Source organism: Amblyraja radiata, chromosome 26 (genome assembly GCF_010909765.2).
Source record: "Amblyraja radiata isolate CabotCenter1 chromosome 26, sAmbRad1.1.pri, whole genome shotgun sequence".
NCBI lineage: Eukaryota > Metazoa > Chordata > Chondrichthyes > Rajiformes > Rajidae > Amblyraja > Amblyraja radiata.
In genome coordinates this window covers 35,301,583-35,321,231 of record NC_045981.1, presented here as the reverse complement: position 1 = coordinate 35,321,231, position 19,649 = coordinate 35,301,583, and the positions used below count along the sequence as shown (strand labels likewise).

The 19,649-nt window shown below is 46.5% G+C and overlaps 1 protein-coding gene across 9 annotated transcripts in view; it reads left to right on the top strand.

Annotated features, from left to right (window-relative positions):
- The first annotated feature begins 1,984 nt into the window (after nt 1-1,984).
- The window catches only part of LOC116988145 (protein NO VEIN-like), a 129,347-nt gene continuing 111,682 nt past the window's right edge, over nt 1,985-19,649 (top strand). For 4 of the 9 annotated variants that reach the window (XM_033044672.1, XM_033044671.1, XM_033044670.1 and 1 more), the window contains exons 1-5: nt 1,985-2,123; nt 5,907-6,089; nt 9,020-9,104; nt 10,035-10,366; nt 12,881-13,114. In XM_033044672.1, coding sequence (XP_032900563.1) covers nt 10,045-10,366; nt 12,881-13,114 — 556 coding nt within the window. In that variant the 5' untranslated portion in view covers nt 1,985-2,123; nt 5,907-6,089; nt 9,020-9,104; nt 10,035-10,044. Of the gene's footprint in view, nt 2,153-5,906; nt 6,090-7,354; nt 7,376-9,019; nt 9,105-10,034; nt 10,367-10,524; nt 10,568-12,880; nt 13,115-19,649 lie in introns of those variants that run through there. The other 5 variants (XM_033044667.1, XM_033044668.1, XM_033044673.1 and 2 more) reach the window with 5 other exon arrangements.

The window sequence follows — 19,649 nt, the reverse complement described above, 5'->3', positions numbered from 1 at the left end:
CCACACCGCTGCTTGGAAGTATGCCGCGCCTGCGCACTGAGCGGGTTCTTCACGTAATCCCTCATCGTAACTCCTCATAAAATACAGATCAAACTTCAAACTGGTAAGTTCTCGTTTAATCTTACTATTTTAATACATCAAATTTCAAAAAGTCCCTACCGTGGGAGGGGACACATCCCCCTCCCACACCTTCCCCCCCCCCTCGGTTGCTCTACTCCCAAGGCCAGTGATCGCTTAGCCTCCCACTTTCAAAAATGCTATGTGGCCCCTGGTTCAGACAGAGAGCACTGCCAGATGTGAGCGGGGAGCTGAGGCCAGTTGTCCGTGATGTCTGGATCCCAATTTTCAGCGCTTCGTGTTTCGGAGTTGGCTAATGTTATTAATTTGTAATTAGCCTGATTTGTAATTAGTTGACAAAACCTTAATTTATTCATCTGGACTATCCAGGGGGATGGGATAGTGTAATATTAAAATAACATGCAAGGTATCAGGCTGTCTGTCACAACATACAGCCCCTATAACCCATTATTTCCTTCAGTTAAATATTGGGAAGGTAGCACTATTGTCATTTGCCACTCAACTATTATGTTTGTTTACCTCACTGACTATTTCTAACCCCCCCCCCCCCCCCAAATTCCTTTGACAGGTTGAATAGAAATATCCCCAATCTCATTGTTTTATTAATTGAACATGGAGATAAACATCCTCAAGGAGTGTAATCAGATGGAAACTGATTCAGATGTGATGTTTAAGAGCTTGTTCAAATAAGGAGCATATTTTAAAGGAGTGACAGAGATACTTGCAGGGGAATGTATGAGGAGGTTATTATTTGTCTTTAGTTTTAGCTTGAACCAGGAAATCTGAAGATTCAAAGTTTGATATAGTTTTTGTGCTGATACTGATTCCAACCAACCACGTAATGAATATCATCCATTCCGGAGGTTTTGATTTTTTTGATGCCATTTAAACTTCACTTGGATTTCAATCACTTCAATGTAAAATTAATTGGGAATGGGGAGCATTGGAACAAAAATTTGCCCACAGTACATATTAACTGTAATATAATAATGTATGTATGTTGGTAGGTGCAATCAAAACAAAGATCTTTTTATCATTGTTGTGTTATGAATACCACAGAAAATATTATGTACTCTCGAGATCACATTTAATAGAATAATATTGCTTAATATATAGAGGAAGACAGCAAAATACTGAAATTATTTGGGGTGAAAATGACTTCAGGACAGTTTGTTAGGAAAATGAAGGAAATGGTAACAGAATACTTATACAGCTGAGTGAGTATAATTTTATGGATGAGAAATTGTGTTCAACCAATTGATGACTTCTTTGACAAAGTAACTAGCCGGTTAGATAACAAGGAAGCCAATGGGTGTAGCAAATTTAGTGATACAAAATTTGGTCTGTGAAGTGCCCCATAAAGGATTACCGCAATAAATAAGCACTTGTGGACATGAACGTAATAGGTCAAGTCCAGGGGGTCAGATATGGGGCTTTATGTGAGAGCCAGTTATATTGTCAGTGCAGAGGGGCTTGGAGCAAGGCCAAGTGTGCATCCAGAGTCAAGGTCTGGAATAGTACTAGGTGTTATGCAGACAATGAAACTCAGCGGGATGACAAAGAAACTAGTTCAATATCGAGGGTGGGGGAGGGGACAGAGAGAGAGGAGATGCCGGGGTTACTTGAAGTTAGAGAAATCGATGTTCAAACCGCTGGGCTTCAAGCTGCCCAACAGAAATATGTGGTGATGTTCATCCAATTTGTGTTTGGACTTCAATTTGGAACTTGATACAATTGTCAAGTCTGTCTCTTGCTCCCGTGCTCCTCCCATCCGCAGGGTGGCGCTGTGGCCGCAGGGTGGCGAGGTCCTCCCATCCGCAGGGTGGCGCTGTGGCCGCAAGGTGATCAGGTCCTCCCAGTCGCGGGGTGGCGCTGCGGACGCCGCCCGGTTGCTAAGGCAACGGGGCCTTCCCCGCCAGCAGGAGCCCGCCCGCCCGCCTCCGCTTCCGTCCTGGGCGCGGCTCTGGCGGCGCGAGTGAAGCACGCTGCAGGCGGCGGCTACAGGAGCAGCGGCGGGCCGGCGATCTCTCACCACCCATCGCCAGGTTGCTTCATTTTATTTCCTCTCGGTGCGGTGATGCCTTTTAACTCCATCCAGGGGGCGACGCGCTTCTTGCAAATATCCCCCACCCCCCTTTCACCCCATCACACCGCCACCCCTCCCCACCCCTCCTCCCTCCTCCCTCACACCCCATCACACCCCCCCGCCCCCTCCTCCCCCACCCCCTTCACCCCATCACACCCTCATCCCCCCTCCTCCCTCACCTCCACCCCCCTTTCACCCCATCACACCGCCCCCCCACACTCCATCATCCCCTCCTCCATCACACCAATCACATCCCCCTCACCCCTTATCATTCACCCCACTTCACCCCATCGCCCCCCCGATCCTCACCCCCCTCCCGTAATCCCCCTCTCCCTCACCCCTTCACCCCCCCTTCTCCCTCACCCCCTTTCACCCCATCACACCCCCACCCCTCCCTCATCCCCCTCCTCCCTCACCCCCTTCCCCCCCTTTCACCCCATCACACCCCCCCCGCCTCACCCCCCTCCCCAACCCTTCTCCCTCATCCCCCTCCTCCTTCACCCCCCCCCTCCTCACCCCCTTCACCCCCCCGCACCCCCGCTCCTCACCCCCCTCCCTCATCCCCCCTTCTCCCTCACCCCCTTCACCCCCCCCCCTCCTCACCCACCCCCTTCACTCCATCACAACCCCCCGTCACCTCCTCTCACCCCCTTCACCCCATCACACCCCCCTCGCAACCCCCACCCCTTCTCACCTCCTCACCACCCCACACCTCCCCGCCTCACCTCCCCGTCACCCTGTCACCCCCCCCCCCTCATCTCCCAGTCACCCTCTCACACCCCCCCTAGCCCCCGCCCGTTTACTTCCCCACACATCTAATAACTCTTGCAGCTTCTGCATTGCTGCAATTCTTAAAAATCTGGGTTATTTTTTTCCACTCATTTTTGTCGTTTGAATCCAACTTTGAGTTAAAGTGCCCGTTTTCAGATGAGTGTTAAGGGCCTGTCCCACGAGCATGCGACCCCATGCGGCAAGCGCGACCTAAAGGGCCTGTCCCACGAGCATGCGACCCCATGCGGCAAGCGCGACCTTACGTGGTCGCTTGAGCCGTACGGCTCACGGGGCCGGTCCCACTTCGATCGCCGGAGCCGTATGGAGTTGTGCGGAGCTGGTCCCGACATCGCGCAGGGCTCCGAAAAACTGACCGTGTTCAAAAATTCCGCGCGGCAACGGCCTGCCGGCCCGCAGCCGCATCGACGCTGTACGCACTGCCTCGACACCGTACGTCACTCGTGATCTTCCCGCGGACTTCGCTCGAACTTCATGTCACTCACTCGACCTCCGCGCGGCCCCCGCTTCTGGTTTGGTTGCGCTTACCGCATGCAGTCGCATGCTCGTGGGACAGGCCCTTTTAGGTCGCGTTTGCCGCATGGAGTCGCATGCTCGTGGGACAGGCCCTTTAGTCACGGTCATGGAGTCAATTCGATCCAATTTGAGATACCAGCAGCTACCAAGACAGAATTGTGTAAAGCAATTCATTCTTCCCCCGCACAATTAAAGCATGGAATAGTCTTCACCCTACCATAGTTACTCAACAAGACGCAACTAAATTTAAGGTAGACAAAAATTCTGGAGAAACTCAGCGGGTGAGGCAGTATCTATGGAGCGAAGGAATAGGTGACGTTTCGGGTGGAGACCCAGAAGATCTATGGAGCGAAGGAATAGGTGACCTCTCGGGTCCATAGATGCTGCCTCACCCGCTGAGTTTCTCCAGCATTTTTGTATACCTTCCATTTTTCCAACATCTGCAGTATCATCAAGCTGGCAGTATCATCAAGGACCCACACCATCCTGGCCACACACTCATCTCCCCACTACCTTCAGGTAGAAGGTACAGGAGCCTGAAGACTGCAACGACCAGGTTCAGGAATAGGCTCCTCCCCACAGCCATCAGGCTATTAAACTCAGCTTGGCCAAAACTCTGAACATTAATAACCCATTATCTGTTTATTTGCACATTATCCGTTTATTTATTCATGTGTGCATATATTTATATAATGGTATATGGACACACTGATCTGTTCTGTAGTCATGCCTACTATGTTCTGTTGTGCTGAAGCAAAGCAAGAATTTCATTGTCCTATCAGAGACACATGATAATAAACTCTTGAATCTTGAAACAACTAAATTTAAGGTAGCTATTCTCCAAGAATCCTTTTTTGCTTAAATCCACCCCCCTGCCACCTCCAGTTTAAATTCCATTTGGAATACTTTGGAGGACCAAGTACCAAGAACACCGTGTGGAAACAGATTCTCCCCCAACACCGACCAATATGTCCCCATGAGTAGTAGGGAGCTCACTGCAGATGTTGTTCTCCACCTACACTAGTCCCACCTGCCTGCGCTTGGTCCATATCCCTCCACACCTGTCCTATCCATGTACCTGTCTAACTGTTTCTTAAACGTTGGCATAGTCCCAGCCTCAACTACCTCCTCTGGCAGCAAGAAGGCAAAGACGGGCTGTTTCTCAGGTTGGCTCCTTGGTCTCTGGCTCCTCTTCTCAGTGACAAGTTTAAAGGCAAGAGCCAACTCAGTGCATTCCACATTGTCTTTAATCTGCAAACACAGAAGCAGGATTGCATTGATCCTCGCCATCCAGTACATCAGGACATAAGAGTGATACAGTGTGGAAACTTGCCCACATCGGCCATACATGTCCCAGCTACACTGGTCCCACCTGCCCGCGTTTGGCCCATATCCCTCCAAACCTGTCCTATTCATGTACCTGTCTAACTGCTTCTTAAACAATGGTATAGTCCCAGCCTCAACTACCTCCTCCGGCAGCTTGTTCCACCCTTTGTATGAAACAGTTAACCCACAGATTCCTATTACATCTTTTCCCCTTCAACTTGAACCTATGACCTCTGGTTCTCTAGTTCCGGGAGATTTGGAGGCTGTGGAGGTAAAGTCGGTGGATATAATTTTTCTTCTTCTTGCGTATGGCGTGCACAGCCTAAAGTTGTAGGACAACTTGTTCTATTTGATCCTATTTGATTGTGCACGCCGGGTTGATTGCATTCGCCGAAACAGGGCAGACCACGTGAAGGTTGCAATCTTCCACCCCAGTGGATATAGTTAAGGCAGAGATGGATAGATTCTTGATTAATCCAGGTGTTCTCTGAACAAGTGGGGATATAACTCCAACCATGTCACATGCGAATGTGGCAATGCACCACAAACAATGGAACACCTGTTGAAATGCCGTTGACTGGAAAACCAATGCACAGTTGGTGATCTCGCTGCCTACAATGAAGATGCCGAGAGGTGTGTTCAGCTCCGGCTGAACAATATCTAATCTTGTGACGCACATCGACCCGGCACAGACATATTTGCACTTTAAACTGTTTTACTGTTTCACTGTCCTTTTTTATAAATCATGTTTCTCATGGTATCTAAATTTTATTAGTTGTTTAAGTTATGACATCGGATGGAAGCTGCATACCAAATCTCGTTGCACCTATGTGCAATGACAATAAAATAAATTATTATTATTATTATTATGTGGACTCGATAAGAAGAAGTACGGGTGTCAGGGGCTATGGGGAGAAGGCGGGAGGATGGGGTTATGGGGAGAAGTACGGGTGTCAGGGGCTATGGGGAGAAGGCGGGAGGATGGGGTTATGAGGGAGAGCCATGATTGAATTGCCAAGAATTTTTTTTTGCTGAATTCTACTAATTCTACTATCACTTATGATCTTATGGTTTTGATTATCTTGCTCTGTGTTCTACTATATGTATGCAGTATTTATGTACCACATCGATAAAGATGCCTGAAGAAAATCAAACTCGGTGGAGATACAAGGAACTGCAGATGCTGGAATCTTGAACAAGACGCAAAGAGCTGGAGGAACTCAAAACGGGTCAGGCAGCATCTGTAGAGGGAATCATAGGCGACGTTTCGGATTGGAACCCTTCTTCAGATTCGGTAGGTTCTCTTGTGCAAGCTTCGCAAAATACCTCATTTCCAAGAAACGACACAAAGTAGTGGAGTAACTCAGCGGGTCAGGCAGCATCTGTGGAGAACATGGATAGGTGACGTTTCACAGAGTGCTGGAGTAACTCAGTGGGTCAGGCAGCATCTGTGGAGAACATGGATAGGTGATGTTTCACAGAGTGCTGGAGTAACTCAGCGGGTCAGGCAGCATCTGTGGAGAACATGGATAGGTGATGTTTCACAGAGTGCTGGAGTAACTCAGCATCTGTGGAGAACATGGATAGGTGATGTTTCACAGAGTGCTGGAGTAACTCAGCGGGTCAGGCAGCATCTGTGGAGAACATGGATAGGTGACGTTTCACAGAGTGCTGGAGTAACTCAGCGGGTCAGGCAGCATCTGTGGAGAACATGGATAGGTGACGTTTCACATTTTGACGCTGTACCCGCTGTGCAACTGCTGCCCACCGCCAGATCCATTTTATTGTCCCTTTTTTGTCCTCCTGAATGCCGCCTTGTCCACTGTGTTGAGGGATTCAGTTGATCCTGACTTCTTGAGAGCTATGGTAGACCACTTCCTGTTGATATTTGTACCTTAAAATCATGTAGAGTTTCATCTGGACCCGAAATCAACCATTCCTTCTCTCCAGAGATGCTGCCTGTCCCGCTGAGTTACTCCAGCATTTTGTGTCTACCAGTAAGTGACTGCTCCTTGACAATGTTGAAGCCTAATTTGAACTATATTGTATCTAGCTATCCATCAGATAGCTAGAAATAATGATAGAATTTATGATAGAATAATCAAAGAACGTGATAGAATCTTTCTTATGGAGCCTTACTTATAGGGCGGCATGGTGGCGCAGCGGGTAGAGCTGCTGCCTCACAGCGCCAGAGATCCGGGTACGACCACGGGTGCTGTCTGGACGGACTTTGTACGTTCTCCCCATGACCTGCGAAGGGTTTTCTCCGAGATTTTCTGTTTCCTCCTACACTCCAAAGACGTACAGGTTTGCAGGTTGATTGGTTTGGGTTTGTATACTTGGTATAAGTGTAAATTGTCCCTAGTGCATGTAGTGTGTTATTGTGCGGGGATCACCGGTCAGTGCGGACTCGGTGGGCCGAAGGGCCTGTTTCCGCGCTTTATCACTACACTAAACTAAACTAAAAGCTGGTTAAGGATTATTTTGTCTGGAGAAAATAACTTATTTTCATCCTATAGGATAGAAGCAACCAACTGCAGATGCTGGTTAATGCACAACAGTGCTGGACTATCTGAACAGGTCAGGCAGCATCTCTGGAGAACGTGGATCCTTTTTGTTGTCTGAAGTGCTGAGTTACTCCAGCACTTTGTGTCCTTTTTCTTTTCATCTTATCTCCTTTTTCCCTGTTAGTGTGCACAAGGCTGTCTCCAAGCTGTCTGTGTTTATAATCATGTCTACCCCTGCATAACCTCTCTGCTCAAGGATGCCTCCTGCTTCAACAACAATATGTATATGCCTAGCTGCATGTGTTCATTCAGCCAATCTTCATTTTACTTGTGTTATGCTTAAATTTGGCCTTTTACCAGAAGCTAACAGTGGCGCAGCGGTAGAGTTGCTGCCTTACAGCGAATGCAGCGCCGGAGACCTGGGTTAGATCCCCGACTACGGGTGCTGTCTGTACGGAGTCTGTACGTTCTCCCCGTGTCCTGCGTGGGTTTTCTCAGAGAACTTCGGTTTCCTCCCACACTCCAAAGACGTACAGGTTTGTAGATTAATTGGCTTGGTTTATGTGTAAATTGTCCCTAGTGATTGTAAGGTAGTGTTAATGTGTGGGGATCGCTAGTCGGCGCTGAACCGGTGGGCCGAACGGCCTGTTTCCGCGCTGTATCTCTCAACTAAACTAACCCCAATACTAGCCTTTGGCACAATGGTAGTTGCGGTGGCTGCACAATTAGCAATATTGTCTTCAATTCCCTAAATGCAGGTTTTCTCTTGAGAAAAGCACTTCTGGCAGCAGGTGTGGCAGCATCGGCCAAGGGATTGAATGGGCAAAGTTTTAGGTCAGGTCCCTACTCCAGACTCTACATCGACACGCCGCATGTCCATACCCCTGTCAATTCCATAAACCCCTAAAGATCCCTTTCTTCTGACCTTTTGTGTCTCATGAGTTCACATTTGTTTTTAAAAAGAGCTGCTCCATAAAATGTTGTTTTTTTTCACAAGCTTTCAGTCGGCCGTCCTACTTTTTGTGTGCCTTGCTTTCAGATTTTGTTTGATGACACTTCTGTATCTTAGGATGCAGACAAATTGTAAATACACGTCATCCGTGCAGTCTGAATGCCCTATCTTTGACCGACCTTTTGTCCATTGACACTTCAACATGTATAGTAATCTGAATTCCAAGTAACCCAGCTGGTCAGGCAGCAACATGGACCAATGTTCTCCAGAGATGTTGCCTGATCTGCTGAGTTATTCCAGCATTTTGTGTCTTTTTGTAAACCAGCATCTGTAGTTCCTTATTTCTCCATTTGCCTAGAAATACTTGTTTACGTCCCACCGTTGGGATTTTTACACTTGATTGTGACAAAGGTCACCCTTGTTTGAGCTACCTTGTTATCCATCTATCAATTTTCCTCTCCATCGCTATATTTAATATTTGGAGCAGGGACTAATAGGAGAAATGATCCTGAAAGTCATAGAGTGATACAGCGTGGAAACAGGCTCTTCAGCCAAACTTGCCCACACCAGCCAACATGCCTCATCTACACTAGTCCCACCCACCTGCATTGGGCCCATATCCTTCCAAACCTGTCCTATCTATGTACATGTCTAACTGTTTCTTAAACATTGGGATAGTCCCTGCCTCAACTACCTCCTCTGGCAGCTTGTTTCATCCATCCACCACCCTCTGTGTGAAAGATTAACTGTTCTGTCTTCCCACAGATCCTGAACCTGCCTAGTGTTTCCATCAATACCTGCTTTAGCATCGAAGAGGAGCAAGTAACTAATTGTTCGGGCATTGTTTGAGGTGAGAATGCACTGTTTTCCTCTCGTGCTAAGGCACTTAAAATGCCCCAGTCTTGGCTTCTGCGGCTGAACTTAATTTTTGTCCGTGAATTCTGAAGTTGAGGTTCAAATTATTAATCTTGTACAGACAGAGAAAAAATGTTATGCTACATTGCAGCACTAAGAACACGTAACTGGCTTTAAAGCAGCTCGGGTGTACCGACACGTGAAAGGTGCTGTATGCATGGATGTGTGCCTTAAAAGGGCAGAGAGAACTTGCAGAAATGCAAGGTACTGGAGATGCTGGAATCTTGAGCAAAACACACAGTTCTGGAGTAACTCAGCATCTGTGGAGGTGTATGGACAGGCCCAAAACGTTGCCTATTCAATCCCTTGACCGATGCTACCAGACCTGCTGAGTTACTCCAGCACTTTTTTTATTTTCTTCAAGAGAAAACTTGTATTTATCTAGCACCTTATCATATCCTAGATCTAAACCTGCTTCACAGCCAAAGTTCAAGACTTTTCAGTGCAGTCATCGTTATGCGGGCCAATGATTTGGCTCTTCTATAAAGTATCCTCAGATATTTGTGACCATTAATAGATTTAAAGTTTTGTTACATGCCAAAACTTGGGGATAAACGTAGTCCATGTCACACTGACAACGCATCATCTCTCCTAAAGGGCCTGTCCCACTTTCACGACCAAATTCACGACCTCTGCCTAGTTTGCCCTTGACTCATACTCGCAGCATGGTCGTCACGAGGTCATAGGAGGTCGTAGGTAGGTTGTAGCAGGCCGTGATGTTAGTCGTAGGTACTCGTGTCATCAAGTAGGTTGGGGCGTTTTTTTCTAGCATGATGAAAAATGTCCACAAGTAAAAAAGGTTGTGAATTAGGTGGTGAAAGTGGGACGGGCCCTTAATCAATAATGTCTTTTGGTTTCCTTGCAGTCGATTAACTATGGATCTGCTAAGGAAAGAAATATCTGAACTGTGCCTTGCTCATCCTGAAGGTTTTCCACTGAGCCAGCTCTCCAGTCTTTACCTGCAGATGTATGAGAGACCATTGCAACTGTCGGATTATGGGCTGCAGTCTGTATTAAGCATGCTGGGATACATGGAGAGCGTGATCAGCCAGCATTTTGATGGGCAAAACTTAATAATTAAACCGGCAGCTAAGAAAGGATCAATAAAGTACGGTTGTCCCCCAATCAGCATGTCAGAAACTGTGTCTCTGGCAAACCAGCCTCGAATCCAAAAGCCGGCACCAAAACTTCAACCGGGTAAGAATCAATAATGTTTGTTTTGGGAACAATTTATCTCAGTACTCCGACATGTATTGTGAAACTTTGCCCTGCGATGAGTGAGGTGTGGAGTTGTTGAAGCTGTCTTTCCCACAAAGAGGGACAGACCTGCAGGTTGAATGTGGCCATATGTGATGTAGAATCCCCTAAATATGTCATCCTTTTTTTGGACCTCCTCGGGTATTATATTTGTTGAGCTATGACAGGGGTTGAAGGAGATAGAGCTTAAGACGGACGCCACCAACCAAATAAAATTGTTCCCCTGTAATGTTGTCAATATCTATTTGGATGAACTGGTGTTAATAATTGTGCCAAATTAAATTACCAATTTGGTCAAATTCAAGAACTTAAAAAAAAAAAAAAAAAGAACGAACAAATGGCTTTTTCCAAGAAAGATTTTGGGGGTTTTATTTTGGCTTTTATTGGTTAAAACAAAATAAAATCACGCTCTTTCCAGCCACATGATCTTGGCTGATCATTCTAAATCATTTTCGATATTGCTTCTAAGATACCAAAGTCAGAAGCTGCGCCTTCCCTACGCTCCTTCCTTGGAGAAGCTCCTTTCCCTCTTGTCTCCATCCTTTACACGATTTAAACGTATAAAAGTTAGACCGTGCCTTGAAATCAAGTACTAACAAGTAACATTGAAAGAGTGGTAAGCAAAAGTTAAAAGTTAAGGGAGCAAACGAATTTGCAACCTTTACAGCATGTCACCATCATTCTAACTCAGTACCCCGTTCCTGCCTTCTCTCCATATCCCCTGACTCCGTTAGCCCTAAGAGCTAAATCTAACTCTCTCTTGAAAACATCCAGTGAATTGACCTCCACTGCCTTCTGTGGCAGAGAATTCCACAGATTCACAACTCTCTGGGTGAAAACGTTTTTCCTCATCTCAGTTCCTACCCCTTATTCTTAAACTATGAATCCCCGGTTCTGGACTCCCCCAACATCGGGAATATTTTTCCTGCATCTATCCTGTCCAATCCCTTAATAATTTGAAATGTTTCTATAAGATACCCTCTCATCCTTCTAAATTCCAGTGAATATCATATGTCAGTCCCGCCATCGCGGGAATTAACAGCGCTTCAAACGAAGGGTCAAAAATTGGGAAAGAATAAAATTCATACATCCTTCTTTGTCAGGCAGGAAAAATGTATGCATTTATTTGGGATTAGTGTATCACTAGATGGCAGTGTGCTGCATATACTTTGCATCAATTAATATCCCAGGAGGAAATCCATGCAGTAACAGAGAGAACATGCAAATTCCATTCAGACGGCACCCAAGTCAGAATCAAACCCAGGTCTCGGCGCTGTGAGGCAGCAGCTGTACCAGCAGCGCCATAGTGCCGCCTCGGTGTTATAGTTGTAGGCTTTATAGGTTTCTGTGCGATCAGCGTAGGTTTACAAGATTAATTCCCGGGATGGCAGGACTGTCATATGCTGAGAGAATGGAGCAGCTGGGCTTGTACACTCTGGAGTTTAGAAGGATGAGAGGTGATCTTATTGAAACATATAAGATTGTTAAGGGCTTGGACACACTAGAGGCAGGAAACATGTTCCCGATGTTGGGGGAGTCCAGAACCAGGGGCCACAGTTTAAGAATAAGGAGTAAGCCATTTAGAGCGGAGACGAGGAAACACTTTTTCTCACAGAGAGTGGTGAGTCTGTGGAATTTTCTGCCTCAGAGGGCGGTGGAGGCAGGTTCGGATGCTTTCAAGAGAGAGCTAGATAGGTCTCTTAAAAATAGCGGAGTCAGGGGATATGGGGAGAAGGCAGGAACGGGGTACTGATTGGGGATGATCAGCCATGATCACATTGAATGGCGGTGCAGGCTCGAAGGGCCAAATGGCATACTCCTGCACCTATTGTCTATTGTCTATTATCTATCTTCATTCAATATAAGCCAAAGTGACCCAAATTCTCTCATAGATCAGTCCTGTTATTCCAGGAGTCAGTCTGTCTCATAAACTTTTGTTGCACTTCCTCCACGGCAAGAACATCCATCTTCAGAGAATGAAACCAAAATTGTGTACACGCATCCCAAGATGGGGTCTCACCAAATTCCTATTCTCTTTCAGTGAAGGGCATGGTGCCAATGATTGCTCTAGTATTGTACAATTCATCTGATTTTGTTTTATTGTGGATTGTTTTTGGATATATTTAATATACTTGGAATGCCTTCATAATATAAGTTAGAACAGAGATAAATTTTACACAAGGTAGACAATAATGCTGGACAAACTCAGCGGGTGAGGCAGCATCTATGGAGTGAAGGAAACAGGCGACGTTTCGGGTCGAGACCCTTCTTCAGTCTGACGAAGGGTCTCAACCCGAAACGGCTCCTATTTCCTCTAAAAACCTATCCTCCACGTAGCTGACCAAATGTTTTTTTTTTACATGTTGTGATAGTCTCTGCTGGGCTTGTGAATGTATAACCTTGTTACTCCGTTTATCAGCAACTTGAGTTTTAATTTAATGCATCTTGTACTAGGTAATAAGTTATCAGAGATTCGCAAAGAAGTCCTGGACTTGCTTAAAGTTCAGGTGCAAGGTATTCCAGCGCGGAGATTAGCTTTGGTGTACAAGAGATTTTATAAACGACCCATCCAACTGGACACGTGTGGATTGAAATCTGTTCACGAGTTGCTTCACATTATGAGGAAAGAGGTGTATGTTCAACCAACGGGAAATAAGTGCCGTGTTTTCAAGAATAAACAGCTAGCAGGTAAGATTTTAATATCACAGAGGGATTGGTTGCTCTTTTTTCTTTTAAATAGTCTTGAGTGAAAATATTGAAGTATCAGAATGTAATAATATAGTCCTGCTGCTGTTTGATCACACAAAAGAAAAATTGGAACACCTACTCTCTAGTTTCAATCCTACTCTGGCCCTATAGAAGAAGCGTCCATGTTGCGGGGCTGGAAACTGGAAGTATCCTGAGCTGATTCTGCTGCCACCATCATCTCTTGTGACAAGTGATGCCTTCCACTGATTGTCGTCGGAAGCTTGCGTCCTTTTCAGGACAGACGACAGCGAGGCCAACATTTGTAACAAGATGGACACGAAAAGAAGAAGATTCCTCCTCTTTTCCTGAATCTCGGGCATCATTTTACAGCATCACTGTAAATGGGAGAACCTTGATTCCGGTGGAATTTAGTCCGGAACGTGTGGTTGAAGCCGTCCAATTAGCTATTCATTGCCGCCACAGTATCGAAACGTGTTTGATCAAAGTTATTATTGTAACGCTTCAACTCAGCGGGTGAGGCAGCATCTAGGGAACGAAGGAATAGGTGACGTTTCTGGTCGGGACCCTGAAGGAATAGGTGATGTTTCGGGTCATCTATTCCCTCACTCCATAGATGCTGCCTCGCGCGCTGAGTTTCTCCAGCATTTTTGTCTACCTTCGATTTTTCCAGCATCTGCAGATCTTTCTTAAGCATAACCTTTCATGTCATTATGACAACGATAATTAGTCCTTATTGTCCTTATTCTACCTGCAGCCTCTGACATTGGTTACACTGTTGACTCCCTCCTCTCCACTGTAGTCCTGCTGGTCGGGCCTGCATTCAATTAGACAATAGGCAATAGGTGCAGGAGTAGGTCATTTGGCCCTTCGAGCCAGCAGGTGAGTTTCTTCCCAGAGGCCACTAGGACTGTAAACTCCTATCTCACCAGGGACTAACTTTACTGTACCATTTTACTGTTTTATAAAATTGCTCTTTTTTCCCTTTTTCTTTCCTCCCACAAATATGTAATATGTGATTCTGTTCCATTCTGTTTGTAGTCTGTTTTGTTTTTTTTGCACAATCCGCGAGCAATGCCACTTTTCATTTCACTGCACATCTCGTATGTGTATGTGACGAATAAACTTGACTTGACTTAAGATAATGCTGCTCTGGCCAGCATTAGAACGGAGACGAGGAAACACTTTTTCTCACAGAGAGTGGTGAGTCTGTGGAATTCTCTGCCTCAGAGGACGATGGAGGCAGGTTCTCTGGATGCCTTCAAGAGAGCGCTAGATAGGGCTCTTAAAAATAGTGGAGTCAGGGGATATGGGGAGAAGGCAGGAACGGGGTACTAATTAGGGATGATCAGCCATGATCACATTGAATGGCGGTGCTGGCTCGAAGGGCCGAATGGCCTACTCCTGGTAGCATGGTGGCAGGCGGTAGTACTACTGCCTCACAGCGCCAGAGACCCGGGTTCGATCCTGACTACGGGTGCTGTCTGTGTGGAGTTTGTATGTTCTCCCCATGACCTGCGTGGGTTTTCTCCGAGATCTTCGGTTTCCTCCCACACTCCAAAGACGTACAGGTTTGTAGGTTAATTGGCTTGGTATCTATATTACTAAAACTCTGTTCTTGACCGCTTTTGGCGATCTGTGCTGCGATTTCCGAGAGAACGTCGCCACCTACGGCCGTCATTTTTGGCCACCTCGCTCAGAGCCCCCCTCCGCTGCATGTGTGCCGAGGATTTTTCCCGTCGATGAAATATGACAGAGATATTAATGTTTTTACAAAATTCCCCATTCTCTCTGCTGCTCCTGCTGGTGGGATGGGGGAGGGACTATAAAACCAGGAAGTGGTGTGCCCCAATCAGTCTCTACAAGATGGAGGTCTGAGCTCTGAATGACTGAACAAATGTCTACACAGCTGTGAGTAAGTATCCTTAATTTGGTTTGAAAATGAAAATATGGTTATGGTTAGTTTGAAGGAAAAAAGCATTGCCTGCAAATGGTTGTTTGGGTTCTCTCTCTCCCCCCCCCCCCCCTCGCCTCTCTCCCCCCCCCCCCCCCTCCTCTCTCCCCCCCCCCCTCCTCTCTCCCCCCCCTCCTCCCTCCCCCCCTCTCCTCTCTCCCCCCCCTCTCCTTTCCCCCTCCCCCTCTCCTCTCTCCCCCCCTCTCCTTTCCCCTCCCCTCTCCTCTCATCCCCCTCTCATCTCATCCCCCTCTCCTCTTCCCCCCCTCTCCCTCCCCCCCTCTCCTCTTACCCCTCTCCTCTTCCCCCTCCCTCTCCTCTTCCCCTCTCCTCCTCTCCCCCCTCTCCTCCCCCCCCCTCTCTCTCTCCCCTCTTTTTATCCCCCTCCTCCCCTCCATCCCCTCCCTCACCATCCCTCCCCTAAACCCTGCTCTCCTCCACATATCCCTACCCCCGTCCCTCCACCCTCCCTCCCCCTCCATGCTCCCCACCTCTCCCTCCCCCCTCTTCTCTCTCCCCACCCTCCCCCCTCTCTCCCTCCCCCTCTCTCCTCCCCCTCTCTCCTCCCCTCTCTCCTCCCCTATCTCTCTCTCCCTCTCTCCCTCCCTCTCTCCTCCCCCTCTCTGTCTCCCTCTCTCTTTCCCCCTCTCTCTCTCTCCCTCTCCCCCCCCCCACCCTCCCTCCCCTAAACCCCCTCCCCTCCACACCCCCTACCCTCTTCCCTCCACCCTCCCTCCCCTCCCTGCACCCCACCTCTCCCCCTCACCCCCCTCTCAGCACCCCCTCTCTCTCCTCCCCTCACTCTCACCCTCTCTCTCTCTGTCTCTGCCCCTTCTCTCTCTGCCCCCCTCTCTAGATGTGACTGCAAGTTGGGGGCTATGCGTCAGTAGATAGGGTGATTATGGGGTAAAAGGAGCAAATTAATAATATTAATATAATATCAAGGGAGGTAATTAGCGTGAGTGCGGGGGGGGGGGGGAAGGGGATAGTTAGTGTGTGACGCTGCATGCCGCCTCCCCCCCCCCCACAACCGCACGTTGGGGGAACAGACCCAACGGGTCTGCACTTGGTCTAGTAATTGTATAAATGTAAATATTGTCCCTAGTGGGTGCAGGGTAGTATTAATGTGCGGGGATCGCTGGTCGGTGCAGATTCAGTGGGCCGCAGGGCCTGTTTCCACACTGAATCTCTAAACTATAAAACAGTACCCTGTTTGAAAAGGAACTTCTATGCCATGTAGGGCTGGCCTGTTGTATTGCAATTGTAATCCCTAGTTCCAGACGTCGGAGCCAAGAAAAACATCTACCCTGATTGAGGCCTCCTTGAATGTTTTAAAATGTTTTGTTGAGGTCACTTCTCATTCTTCTAAATCTTGAGTACAGGCCAAGTTTGCTTACTTTCTCCTTGTTGGACAAACCTGCTATAATTTGGTGAAAATTGGCACTGCTACCTCAAAAATAACAATATCTTTCCGTAGAGACTGCAAAAGTCTCACGAGGGCTCTGTATAATGGGAGCAATATGTCTCTGTTCTTGTACTCAAATATTTTTAGCAATGAAGGCCAAGATACAGTTTGCCTTCCTAATTGCCTGCTGAAACTGCACTACGCCTTTCAGTAATTAATGGGGCCAGAACTGGAGTAACAAACAGATTTTGGGTACAGTTTCCAGAGGAAGTGAGTGATATGATTGCAGATTTGAGCTACTGCTGGTTTGGAGGGGAGGAGGAGAGAGAGGGGGGGGGGGTTGTTGTTTGTGAAGGTAATGAATATGTTTCTAGCCTTTTTGTTAGCTTACGCCCATTTATATGACTAAGCAATTTAATGATCTAATACTTGCACGGTAGCATTGTTTCTACTAGTTGGAGAGTCCCAGACAAGAGGGCACAGTCTCAGAATAAAAGGACGTACCTTTAGAATAAAAATATCCAGTGCCCCCACAGCCGTCTGTGGCAATTAATTGCACAGCTTCACCACCCTCTGGCTAAAGAAAATCCTCTTCATCAGGAAGGGGAATTTCTTTGGATATTTTTAAATTTGAGATTGTTAGGTTCTTGATTAGTAAGGGTGTCGAAGGTTACAGGGAGAAGATAGGAGAATGGGGTTGAGAGGGAAAGCTGGATCACCCATTGATTGAAATGGTGGAGCAGACCCGATGGGCCAAATGGCCAAATTCTGCTCCTCTGTCTTATGATCTTATGATCTGTATCTGGGGGTTTATGAAATCAATGAGACCTGGAATATTTCTGTTTAGATTCCAAGTTGTGCAACATGTTTAAGAAGGAACTGCAGATGCTGGAAAAATCAAAAGTAGACAAAAAATGCTGGAGAAACTCAGCGGGTGAGACAGCATCTATGGAGAAAAGGAGTAGGCGACGATTCGGGTCGAGACCCTTCTTCAGGGAATATCTTGTTATTTTTTAGATCTTTGTAAATGAGAACAAAGAATGAGCTTCACTCAATTGTCTTAGTAACTGAATGTAATTGCCAGTTCCTCTCTGATAAAAGTTGCAGGTTTATAAATATCCAGCATTTATGGTTTGGAATAATATCATGTGACTCTCCGGTGACATCTTGCATCCGTCATCTCACAGAACTGCTTAAACTGCAGTAATAACAATTTGGACACGCCAAACAGTGGTTGTAATGTTCAAGAAGGAACTGCAGATGCTGGAAAATCGAAGGTAGACAAAATTGCTGAAGAAACTCAGCGGGTGCAAAGGAATCTCGTTACGAAACGTTGCCTATTTCCTTCGCTCCATAGATGCTGCCGCACCCGCTGAGTTTCTCCAGCAATTTTGTCTACCAGTGTTTGTAATGTCCTCATTTTGTAAAAGAACAAGCTAAAAATATTTAATTTGAGGAGATACATTGGAGTGAATTGAAAGGTATCAGTACACAGGAATGGAATCTGAACCGAAACGTCACCTATCCATGTTCTCCACAGATGCTGCCTGACCCGCTGAGTTACTCCAGCACTTTGCATCCTTTTTGTTTGAAAAAAACAGCATCTGGCATACCACTTTTAACATGTTCCAAGGCACTTCACAGACTTATTTGACAAATAATTATTTGGCATCAGGCCATTGTCCGGGGGGTTTGCTGAGTTATTCCAGTAATTTGTGCCTATCTTTGATATAACCCAGCATCTGCAGTTCTTTCAATAGACAATAGGGTGATTTCACGAAAGGTCACTGGAGCGTAAATCCCCACTCACGTGACCGAAAATTTTAACTTTAAATCTCCAAGAAAAATGTCCGCTAGCAACTTCCGCCGTTTTTACACCTTCAGCTCGCTCTTGTATTTACCTTAATTTCTATCTTTTTTTTGGACTGTAAATTTAGGTAGCTGTTCCTCACGGTCACCCTGACTGGCTCCGTAAATTGCAGCTCAAAACATGGCCGTTTTCGATGTTTTTAACGGGTGTGAAAGTGCGTGTTTTCCCATTCACTAACATGTACCGGAAGTGACGCTTGTCCCCCAGTTAAAATTTTCGGTCACGTGAGTGGGGATTTACGCTCCAGTGACCTTTCGTGAAATCACCCTATAGACAATAGGTGCAGGAGTAGGCCATTCGGCATGTGATCATGGCTGATCATCCCCAATCAGTACCCCGTTCCTGCCTTCTCCCCATATCTCCTGACTCCTGCCCTATCTAGCTCTCTCTTGAAAGTATCCAGAGAACCGGCCTCCACCGCCCTCTGAGGCAGAGAATTCCACAGACTCACAACTCTCTGTGAGAAAATGTGTTTCCTCGACTCCGTTCTAAATGGATTACCCCTTATTCTTAAACTGTGGCCCCTGGTTCTGGACTTTCCCAACATCGGGAACATGTTTCCTGCCTCTAGCGTGTCCAAACGCTTAACAATCTTATATGTTTCAATAAGAAACCCTCTCATCCTTCTAAACTCCAGAGTGTACAAGCCCAGCCGCTCCATTCTATCAGCATATGACAGTCCCGCCATCCTGGGAATTAACCTTGAAAACCTACGCTGCACTCCCTCAATAATTTCCTATTACATTATACCAGCCGTCAGTTTGACAGAGGGAGGGGATGCTGTTTCTTGGTCCTCCAAAATATTCCAAATGGAATTTAAACGAGGCGATAAGATGTCATATGCAGTACAGCTTGTTTTTTGATGATAATGTGAAAGAGCAGCCTGCAATTGCACACTAAGATATATCCATGAGAATTGCTGGATTGAAGAGAGGAATTGAAACTGAAAGTAAGTTAGAAATTCCTCTCCTTGTTCTGACCTTGTAGTACCTTAAACAGATCCTCAGTCTTTGTTCCAAGCCGACTCTGTTTTTCAGTGTTGGAAAGATTTTACTTCTGTTACATAATATTGACAGTAAATTCATGGTCGAGTGAATATATTTGGGTCCAGCTAGTTGTAAGACCTCCTCATATCGGTGGAGAACATTTGCTTTGAGACGTATGTGTGGGAGAGATGAGCTGGTGAACATTCCTAATCCCACTGCTTGGGTTGGCAGAGTGATTGATGCATGTTTACTTCAAGTGACATTGAATAAAATTGAACCACAAAGTAGATGAAGATAGTAAA